The sequence below is a fragment of the Octopus bimaculoides genome, chromosome 4 (assembly GCF_001194135.2).
Source record: "Octopus bimaculoides isolate UCB-OBI-ISO-001 chromosome 4, ASM119413v2, whole genome shotgun sequence".
Classification (NCBI taxonomy): Eukaryota; Metazoa; Mollusca; class Cephalopoda; order Octopoda; family Octopodidae; genus Octopus; species Octopus bimaculoides.
In genome coordinates, this window is record NC_068984.1 from 85,854,046 (window position 1) to 85,866,487 (window position 12,442).

General features: G+C 36.5%; 1 protein-coding gene across 4 annotated transcripts in view; it reads right to left on the reverse strand.

Annotated features, from left to right (window-relative positions):
- The window catches only part of LOC106875522 (phosphatidylinositol 4-kinase beta), a 122,638-nt gene that overhangs the window by 46,865 nt on the left and 63,331 nt on the right, over positions 1-12,442 (reverse strand). For all 4 annotated transcript variants that reach the window (XM_014923714.2, XM_014923712.2, XM_014923713.2 and 1 more), the window contains one exon: positions 5,847-5,964. In XM_014923714.2, the coding sequence (XP_014779200.1) occupies positions 5,847-5,964 (118 nt within the window). The remainder of the gene's footprint in view (positions 1-5,846; positions 5,965-12,442) is intronic.

Here is a 12,442-nt window from a genome sequence, read left to right on the forward strand (position 1 = left end):
ATATAGTCACATGATATACTATCACCCTGTAGTCCCTATCTCTGCTTCTCTCTATTCTCTTTTAGCATGCTCTTGGCCATAGTGCTTTCATTCAATCACCTTACCAATAAAATTCATGTAACACACACACACAAACATACGCACACACACACACACACAATCTTGCTCCTACTTCTCTTGTTCTCTACTATTACACAGTCTTCCACCAGCTTTTTACTCTGCCTCTCCTCCCACCCAGCAATTTAGAAAAAGAAAGGAATGAATGGAGACACCATAAGTAATAGAAGACTGTCATTAAGGTGAGATAACTTCCCTGGTACCAGTGAATAAAACAAATGGACACATGGGGCAGACAGGACTATTTACTCTCATCAATTTCTCTAGTGTTGTTATCATGATATAAAATGCGCCTAGTATATTCGAGAAAATGACTGGCAACAGAAAGGGCATCTAGCCAAAGAAACGTTGCTAATAATAAAATAATAAACAAGTGCAACATAGAATTTGACCTATCCAAGACAGCACTAACAACATCTATCATCTCGCTTGGACTGAAATAACCCATCCAACCTATGCCAGCATGGAATACCAAACATAAAAGGAAGAAGATACACACTCACACACACATATATTATACATGAAATTGCTGTCACACACACAATCCTCAACTACTGGTAATGGCTTCTTCATTAAACTATAATCAGGATGAACACTGTGGTCAATGACTAAAGCCTTTCACAGGACACAGCTGTTGGCATCATTGTATCAGCTCTATCACTACTACATATAACTATTTAAATTTTATTCAGTTAAAGCGGACTGTAATTTAGAATTTTAATCTTTTGTTGTCATGTCAGAAGCCAGAAAGTCTGCAATCCCACCTAATAAAAAAAAATAACCAATGCAACTTTTCCAATTAGGCCAGCATTCATATCTTTTGCACATACAGAGTAGAGGATTGAGTGAATCAGTAACATACGAAATACCTTGTAGTATTTAGCTACATCCCTTTATACTCTAAGTTCAAATCACCAAGATCAACTTTTCCCATCAACTCTCCAGGGATGATATAAATAATAAGCATCAATCAACTCCTGTTGGTTGATATAGTTGACTATATCTCCTGCTCAAAATTTCTGGCCTTGAACTTATATTAGAAATCATTAGCCACACACACACACACAGCCATTTCCCTCACATATATCAACCCATATCACTGAAAGTCACTGATGTTAAGTCACCTTCTCAGTTGGGTGTAGTCACCGGAATTGGTAGACTACTAATGGCTCATAGCTAGAGGTATTGAATAAGAAATGATGCCATAGAAGTGTATGTTGCTGCTACTGATGATGGTTAACCTCTCATCAGCTTTGACTGAACTGGCATATTGTGAAAGGCATTCCAGCTTTGACCATCCTGTCTAGAACTACACTATGTCTTCCTTGCATTTGTGAAGATTGGGTCTAATTCAAATGAGATTTAGCTGCTATTTCTTGCAAGCTAAGAGACCTCATGGAGGGTCTGTCATGGCCTCTGGCATGTATATGTTGTGACATAAAATAGATTTAACATTTCACTGACAAAATAATGAAGGGCTCCTTCCAAAACAATAGATTTCATCACAGGGCACAATAACATATATATTCCTATTATATTTAATTTCATCTCAAGTGCCTTGCACTCAGACTGTCTCTTTAGTTTCACTGGATATCAATGCAAAGAATTAAGCCAAAGAAGAAAACTTCTACATGGTCTTTCGACATGCTAGTAATAGAAGCCAAATTTGTCTCAAATCACACATTCTTGTCTTAAAAAAAAGGATATGTTAAATACACCACATTTGTAAAAGAAATTAAAAACAGTGTTATCACAAGCCTTTGATCATCAGTTTCTGCTCAACCAGAGCTAAACAAGAGGCATGAATACTTAAAATAAACTAAAGGCTAAGGACTGTTGTACAAAAGGTAATGCACAGATGTACAATAGACACACAATAGGCTACACAGAGATGTACAATAGGTTACACAGAGTGCAATAAGCTATGCTCAGAGTGCAATAGGCTATACACAGATATAGAATAACTATACCCATGTACAATAGGCTGTACACAAATATGCCACAAAGTGCATTCAAAAAGTATCTGACTTTATTTTTACCCACAAAAACTAATATTGCATGGGTGAAATCCTTTGGATGGGAAGTGATGCCACCCTTCCTGTGGATGAGTGGAGATTTTCATGCCAGTGGGCCACGTCAGTTCCTTGCTGTTATGCCTAAAGTAGTGTCGTGCATGCACGTGAGATTTTCGTTTTCATCAAATGCATCAAACAGAGACATTACATCAAGTTTTGCCAAAAGGTTGGTGATACTCAAGCTCAAACCATCTAGAAGATTCAGCAAGCCTTTGGCAATGATGTCAAGGGAAAAACCTAGATCAAAGAGTGGTACAACTGCTTCAAACACGGCTGCACTTCAGTGGGGAGCAAGGCACACTCAAGCAGGCCATCCACAAGCCAAAATGAGGAGCTGATTGAGAAGGTTTGGCAAATAGTCATGAAAGACCATCATGTAACAATCCAAGAAACTGCTCATAAAGTGGGAATAAGCACAGGATCAGTGCTTTCCATTTTAATGTACATACAGAGTGTCAGCAAAATTTGACCTCAAGGTGCTGGCAGAGTAACGTAAGCAACTCCGCACGGAAATTACTCAGGACATGCTGGGCTGTGCAAACCACAATCCAGACTTCATGAAGACCATCTTCACTGGTGATGAGACATGGGTTTATGGTCGCTGCTTGATACATTGCCATCTTGTGTGAAAATGAAAATCCATGGAACGCATACTACATATCTGTACTCTGGGTGTAATAGTCAGAAACTGACACAACCTACCAGTATGAAAATTTTTACACATGCGCAGGAAGGGTGATATCACCTACCAACCCAAAGGATTTTAACCACATGGCATTAGTTTTGGCAGGAAAAAATGAAGTCAGGTATTATTTGAATATACCTCACATGATATTCTATACACACAAAAATATGCTATACATAAATATACATAATGTGCATAAATGTGCAGTAGGGCATACACAAATGTGCAATAGGCTGTAAAGAAATGTACAGTTGGCTATATACAAAGAGAGCAGTATTTCCACAAGTAATAATAATGACAATACTTTCTACTATAGGCAGAAGGCCTAAAATTTGGTGGGAGGAGACAAGCAGAGTATATCAACCCCAATGTTCAACTGGTACTTATTTTATCAACCCTAAAAGGATAAGTTGACCTTGGTGGAATTTGAACTCAGAACATAAACGCAGAAGAAATGTCACTAAGTATTTTGTTTGACATGCTAATGACTTTGCCAGCTCACCACCTTATGAGTAATAATATCAATGTTTTATAACTTTCCAATAGGGTGTAATGCAGATGCTGATTTATGGAGTAACAAGCGGAATTATAATAAGATGCTTTTAAACCTAACAAACAACAAAACACCTCTAACCTCACTCTTGTTCTTACGGATAGTGATTATAACATAGCAGTTTTAAATATACAGCAGAGTACTCTCTACCTGTTCATCTAATAAGTGCTAATTAAGACTCCAATTAAGAGATTTACCCAACCCTCACATCAGCAAATTTAATACAAACCCACAACTTCTTGCCTCACATACATCATTTAGATGAGAAACACAAAACAGGTGTAATAAGAATAATAACAAAGATAATAATGAAAAACAATCAAATAAAAAACAAAGCAAACAAAAGATTATCTTTTAGTAATTATGAATTTTGAATTATCTCTTACAAGAATAGGACACAGCTTTTAATTTTGGGATTGATGTTTTTATTAGTTTAAATTGTTTTTAATGTTCTTATTTATTATAAAGGAGCTTAAGTAAATATGTCTATATATGTAACTGTACTATTTTAACCCTTTACTGTTTAAACCGGCTATATCCGGCACAGATATTCTACTCATTTTATGCTCAAACTGGCCAGAACTAGTATCGCACACCTACCCTGCAATGTCATTCTAAAAATAAACAATTACATCTTTCAAATCTTGAAGCTACAAGATAATACCGGATTCATTTTTAAAAATGTAAATAAATAAGGATTACTTTTGACATATTAATTTGGACGCTAAGGGGTTAAATAAAGAATATATTGGACATTGTAGTTCCTGAGATATAAAAAGATGGGATGGTCATGATTGTAATACCTTTCATCATAGTCCTGTTTGATAAGGGTTGATCTGGGGCAAAGCCACAGTATCCAAGTTTATTTTGAGCCTACAAAGGAGAACCTTTGCACATTACTTCATACAATGCAAGAAGTAATAACTAAATTTTCCTCAAATCACACACTACCATTTTGAATCAGGAGAGGACACACTGGACAATGACATTCTATAACCAGTTAAGGGTGAGATAATGTGCATGGAGGGGTTAAGAAGTTTGCTTCCCAACCACATAGTTTCAGGTTCAGTCCCAGTGCCTGGCGCCTTGGAGAAGTGTCTTCCAACAGAAACTAAGAGAACTTCATTGTGTGTGTGTGTGTGTGTGTGTGTGTGTGTGTGTGTGCATGTTCATATGCACATACTTGCATATGAACATGTAGTATATAACATACATGCATGTTTTAGTAAATGTATGTGTCAGCACATGTATATTAACGTGAATATACATGTTAGTAAAGCATTGATGAATGTATGCATGTTATAATGTAAGTGTGTGCATGCATTTCACTATGTGTGGTCATTTTAGTACATATTATAGCATGTGTGCATATCAGAGCATGTTAGCATGTTAGAGCATGTGTGCTCATGTATGTTTATTATGCATGTGGCCATTATTCACTATGTATCCGTCTGTGTGTATGTGCCAGTTTATGTTAATCTTACATATGTGCACACAGTGGTTACATGTTAGTATATGTGCAGGTATATGTCAGTAGTGTGTATGTACATGCATGTATTAGTATTATGCATGTGTATTTGTAGCACAAGCAGATAATGTGTGTGTTTATGCATGAATGTGTACATTAAGACAGAATTCTGTCAAAGAAATATCCTTTTGTCATTAAAGGGACAAAAGTGTATGGATGGGGGTGATTATGTAGTTGAACTAAAAAAAAATAAATACAAAGTCTCATATTTACTTTCTTCTCCTGTGATTGTGCGGTAAGAAGTTTGCTTCCCAACCACATGAATCCAGTTCAGTCCCACTGTGTGGCACCACGGGCAAGTGTCTTCAACTATAGCCTCGAGCTGACCAAAACCATATGAGTGGATTTGGTAGGTGGAAACTGAAAGAAGACCGTGTTGTGTGTGTGAGAGTGTATGCCTTTGTGTCTGTGTTTGTCCCCCCTCTACCACTTGACAACCGGTTGTTGCTGTGTTTACATCCCCATAACTTAACAGTTTGGTAAAAGAGGCTAACAGAATACATACCCAGCTTTAAGGAAAAAAGTATTGGGATTGATTCATTCAACTAAAAATTCAAGGCAGTGCCCCAGCATGGCAGCAGTCTAATGACTGAAACAAGTAAAAGAAAGACAGAGATCAAATCCTACTAACATAAACTTTACCATTAATTCTTTGGGGTTAATGAAGCAAGCACTAGTCATGTACTAAATTCAATCCAAATGGCCGTAGTCAACTGCTATCACCTCAGACTACAACAGCCGCTACAGTCCAGTGACAACTGCTGCTACCACCACAACCACAGCCATTCAGTAACAATTGCTACTACCACTACAACCATCAAGTAATCATTAACACCACAGACTATTACAAATCCAGTAATAGCTGCTACTACCACCACCACAGCTTACCGTTGCACAAGGTATGGATGAATTGCTTCTGCTACATCATGCATGTGTATGTACATATTCAACATCTGAGGCAGGTAGAAATCCACATCGACATCTTGGAAGGAGAACATTCGGTTACCTGACGGTGGAAAATAGAACAATATTCCTTTACATAAGGTAGAAAGACAGAGATTCTAGTATGCAAGTAACTATAACATAAGATCATAATTTTTTGAATTATCAGTCTTATCCTGAAAGATGAAACATTTTATATATTATTGACATTAGGAAGAGCAGCCAACCACAGAAACCATGCCAAAGAAGACATTGGAGCTTAGTGCAGTTCTCTAGCTTACCAGCTCCTAATGAACTGTCCAGCTTCTGTCAGTATGGAAAATGGATGATGATGATGCTGATATATATATATATATCATCATCGCCATCATTTAACATCTGTTTTCCATACTGGCATGGGTTGGATGGTTTGACAGAAGCTGGTGAGCCAGAAGACAACACCAAGCTCCACTGTCTGCTTTGGCATGATTTCTACAGCTGGATGCCCTTCTTAAGACCAACTGCTTTACAGAGTGTATTGACTGCTTTTAATGCGACATCAGCACCAGTAAGGCACCAAATAACTTGAAAATCATGACCCTCAAGTGAGAGGATAGCTGTATTAAAGGGGTGGCTTTGTGCCAGGTGATGAGAGGTTGAGTTATGATAGAGGGAGAGAAACAAATGTCTTATCGTACAAGTCGGGAAGAGAGAGAAGGTGGGTAGTGAGAGAAGGAGAAGACTGGACAATAGTACAAAAGGAAAGTGGGAGATAGTGGGGAAGGGAATGTAGCAAGTGAACATGGTAGATGGAGGGGATGTTAGTAAAATATGTTGTAGGAGATGCGAGAGATGAGTGATTCATAAGGAACAGAATGAATGCAAGTAAGCTTGCAAGAGTGCGGAAAGAGAGTGGGAGATAGATGGAAGGGGAACGCAAGTGATGGTGAATATGAGTGGAAGTGTTAGGAGGATGAGTTATTTTTGATCATCATTAGGGTATCTTATTCATAGGGCTCAACTGATGCATAGTACACATGTCAGTGGCCTAATGAATAAAACATTATCATCCTCAGTTTAGAAATGAAATGATTTTGGTTCCAAAATCTCCAGGAATATGATAATTTATGATGATTAGAGATTAAACCAACTGAAACAGGGTAGATGTAAATGTTTAAAATAATTATCTCTGAGGAAGAAGTTAATAGTCCAAAAAAACTACGACTTCTCAACAACATCTCTTCTTATTTTTGGACATTCATGTATAAAATACACTTGTGTTCAATGTTCAGCCTTCTTCATTGAAAACACAATTCCAAAAAAAAAAAAATCTCATTTATAATATACACTGACCTTTCTTCAGTATTACAATGCATGGAAACAACTCAATTAGACATTTAATATCTATTCATGTATAATATATACCTGTGTATAATGTACATCGATAATCATGGGCAAGGAAATTCCAGAAACAAAATTAGTGTTACAATGTATGCAAAAAGTATTTAGTCAGATTTATTGTATTTGCTATGTAAAATACACAAAGTGTTCCCACACATAAAACAAACCAAAAACTAAATTTGAAAATGACCTTTGAACTTTAGCACAGTCTATGCTGTAAAACTGCACTTTATGTAACAACATTGTGGAAATTACGCAATCATGTTCTTTGGGGGTTTTTTCTGTATTATACCTGAATAGGATATTTACAATCTGAAACAATATAGTACAGTATAGAAGTCATGAGAATTTCATAAGACACTGTACATTTTTCATATATAAGAGGACAGTATCTGCCATGTAAAGTGAATTTAAAAACAATAAAAGAAACAAAAAAAAAAAAGAAAGGAACCATGTTAATGTAGAGTAGGGAGTATCATTTCTTGAAGGATTACACATATAAGGTACCCAGGGTAGCAACAGAGTGAATCCTCAAATTTGAATGAATAAATTCTAACACTATGTATTGAGTACCTTCTCTTGTTAGTGCACTCAACCCTATATATTGTGAGTGTGTGAGAGAGAGAGAGCAAGAGAAAGAGAGAGATAGAAACAGACAGAAAGCGACAGTTGATAAATGGCAGAATCAGTAGATTGACAAGTCATATGTCCTGCAGTTCTTGTTGTATAGCCTCAAGTTAACCGGATGAGCAGATCAATGACCAAAGTCAAGTGGTTATTTTTTAGCCCCAGATTAAGTATATCAATGATTAAAGATGTTCAAGCAATGACCAGACCCTCTTTTTCTCAAAAAATTGCTGATCTCAGTTTGCATTACATGAAACATATCTCTCTTTCATGAGCCAGTAGGGTGTAATCCAAGGGAGATCTGGTTGCCATTTTTAGCAAGTTCAATGACACCACAGAAGACTCCCTCCTTGACTTCAACAACTATCAGTCGAGTATTGTGATTAATTAAATCATCTACACATATATACGTTAGATTTGTATGTATACACTCATACTGCTGTATTGATCATACTTGCTCTTTATACAGCAGTGCTTGTATGCTTGTTTTGTATCCTTCAATGTTCAATAAATGACACTATTTTTAACACTATTAGGCCTAAGCACAATTAAAGGAAAAGACATTAACAAAATTAGCTGTTATTCCTGGAATATAATATAATCAAATGAAAAGACTCAGTTTTTCATCAATGTAACATTGCTGCTACTAACAGTAATAATAATAATAATAATAATAATAATAATAATAATAATTGATAATAATAAGCAGCAATACCAGGCAGTGGCTCTCATGGTTTCTTATTTTAACTGATTAGAGGTGTTAACATGTACAAGGGGGTGCTGGAAAGTTCCTGGGTTTAAGGGTATTGCAAAAGGCCAGGTTGGAGGCCCAAATTTCTAAGTTGTTCTACAGGGGTTAGACAAACTGAAGGATTGCTACAAAAAGTGTGTGAATCTGAGAGGGGAATATGTTCAACAACATCATAATAAACTGATCCTCATCTATTTTCTTTTACCCAAGGCCAGGAACATTTTAGTACCCCCTTGTAAATGTATTGTCTTAGTATAAGAGATGGGCTACAGCGAATATTTTGCTCAATACCACAGTTTTGCTTGTCAGTTGCTTGACCTTAACCATTTGACCATATCCCTTAGTGCCTGGTGATATTTTGAGCAGGAGTAGTGGGAAAGCATCATAGCCATGTGTTGTGATGCATGGGCCTGATGTACCCTTATCAGATGGGTAATCATAATGGATGTATTAGGCTATGTATATTTGTATCCCAGCATCACTTTGATGACATGTGCTGCTCTGTCACTCAATAATGGTAATAATTATTTCTAATATTATCACATGGCAGGTGGAGTGTAGTAATTTAGTCCATTTTTTAAAAATTGTTAATTCATCAACCCCAAAACGGATGAAAGATAAACATCACCTATAGCAGGATTTGGAGTCAGTCAGTAAAGGAATGTGATTACTGCCATAACTATAATAATGGTAACGAGTTTCTGACATTACTACAAGGCCACAACATTTTTGAGGAAGGATATAATGAATTTAATCAATAGCAATATTGTACTGGTATTTATTTGTGCCCATGAGGTAACACCTAAAAGATTACACAACTTGTTAGAAATAGCAACCAAATCTCCTACAAATTACAACCTATGCCATCAAAAATCAGGAGAGATGTATTGGATAACACAGTCTGAGATAAGCAATGCTTGAGAAAGACAGCAAGGTTGTAGCTTAAGTACTTTTGATTTGGGGTTAAACAATAACCACCTGCCTTTTATCATATGCCTGGTCAAAGTTGATCTGGAGTTAAACAATTATAGCAGCAGCATCATTATCATCATCATCATCGTTTAGCGTCTGCTTTCCATGCTAGCATGGGTTGGACCTTGATACTTATTTGATTGACCTCACTTGGATCTGAACTTATAACACATAACTTTATCTAAATACTGCAAGATGTCTTCCTTGACACTCTACCAATTCTGCTATCCATCATGTCACTTTCTATTCATCAATATCTCTGATGTCTGTGTTTTTCTCTCTAGATATCAAACGGCTTTTTAATATTTACATATACACAACATGTCAACTGAATCATCTCTTACCACCATCATGCATATTATTCCTGGATATGTATACAGCCTAACTGATTCACTGATGCATGTGTTAACATGCAGATACTAACACACACACACACACACCTTATAAGACATACATGTACTTAATAAGAGTTGCAGACACAAACATTTGAATCATAAATATTAAGACACATACATACACTTACTCACAAATACAACACATACACACACAGACTTATGTTTATGAGAAGAAACACCAAGTATTTGTAGTAATGTTTATAAGGAGAGACATTATTTTATGTAATATACTGGGTCATCCCATAAATAATGCGATCTTTTTAATTGCATGAACTAAAAGTTGGTGAAGGACAGGATAAACTACCTGCATCAACTTGCTGTAAAAGCAGGTAATAATTTTACCATGTCTTTATCCTTAGTGCAAGTTTTGAAAAGTGCAGTTCGATTTTAACAGTTGTTTTTTCAAAGCTATAATGGAAGTGACAAAAGACCATATTCAGCATATTTTGCTTTATGAGTTCAATAAAAGCAACAATGCAACGAAAAGTGTGAGGAATATTAATGCAGTATATAGGGATTGAACATTAAGCATAAGTCAGTGTCAATGGTGATTCAAGAAATTCCTAACTGGAAACTACAGCATAGAAGATGAGCCTCCTCCTGGAAGATCTGTAGAGCTTGATGAGGATGTGCTGCAAACAAAATCCCATCAACTGTTGAGGAACTAACAAAGAAGCTTGGATTTGGTCATTCAACCATTCATCGACACCTATGCTAGAAGAAAAACAGCCATCTTTGGTTTCAAAACAAAAGGTGTTCTTCCATCAGGATAATGCTCAGCCACATAGAGCAAGGATGACATTCCAAAGGCTGAAGCAGTTTGAATGGGAAATGATGCTCCAACCCACCATATTTGCCCCATCTGATTATCATTTATTCTGCAGTTTTCAAAATCACTTAGATGGAAAAAATATGAATTCTGTAGATGAAGTCAGAACAGTACTAGAAGAGTATTTTTCGTCACAGAGAAGTAAATTTGGAAAGAGGGCCTTGCAAGTTTACCAGATAGATGGAAGAGCATTGTAGAAAATGAAGGAGAGTAAATTTTAGATTAAAAAAGAACTTTGTTTATCTTAATTTTGAAAAATAAAGAAATATTTTTAAAAATGCATTATTTATGGGATGACCCAATATAATGTGTGTGTGTGTTGGCACAGGTGTGATATACGATAAGAAATTTGCTTGCCAACCATATGGTTTCAGATTCAGTTCTACTGTGTGGCACCTTGGGTGAGTGTCTTCTACTATAGCCTTGTTGTGACCAGAGCCTTGTAAGTAGATTTGGTAGACAAATTGAAAGAAATCCATCCTATATCATACATCATTATCATCATTTAACATCCATTGTCCATACTGGTATGGGTTGGATGGTTTGACCTGAGCTGGCAAGCTGAATAACCGCATCAGGCTCCAGTCTGATTTGGCATGGTTTCTACAGTTGGATGCCCTTCCTAATGCCAACCACTTTACAGAGTGTGCTGGGTGTCTTTATGTGGCACCACACAAGTACATTTATATGGCAATGGCAGGAATGCTTTTTACATGGCACCAGCACAGGACTCTTGCAGGTCAATCCTCTTTGCCAAGGGGAGTGGCCTTAACATTTCTGGCGAGGAGTACAGATCTTGAGTACAGCAAGGCGCCAGGCATCTCGGCTCTTTGTCATCTCATCTGAAAGGTTCAGCATCCTGAGATCATCCTTCAGTACTTTGTCCCACTTACAAAGAGTACTGGGTGCTTCATATATATATATATATATATATATATATACATATATATACACACACACACATATATATACATATATATGATTTGTTAAAACCATGTTGTAAAAACCATGGAAAACAGACACAGAAGCCTGGTGTAGTCTTCTACCTAGCTGGCTCCTGTCAAGCCAGCATGAAAGGTGGACATTAAACGATGATGATGATATATAGTGCATATAGAAGATAAAAGATCAGAAATGATTAACTACTGGTAATATATATAAACCAGTAGTACTGGTTTCATGGTCAAGGCTATCACCAGTTAAACTGGCAATACTACTCTGGGCTTACTTGGATGTTTGGAGGGTGAATGGCCACTCTAAAAGGTCAAAATACAAGAGGACATGAAGGAGTCAATGGCCATCCATTCATCAAACATATAAATGGAACAAAACTCCGACTCTTTGAGTTTTTTCATTCTCTTTCTCAGATGTAATTAGCCTTACCTTTCTTCTGAACCAGGAAAAGTCATACGAGAAAACCCCTTGATAAGTTCAACAATTTAGCAAGGGCCTTTCTTTATCATACAAATACAATAAATATATACTGTATATATGTATCCATATATAGAGCATAGTTTATGTTCATAGGGATATGTATTCTAATATTAGAATATAAAACAACAATGCAATTTAGTCACTGAAAATAAAC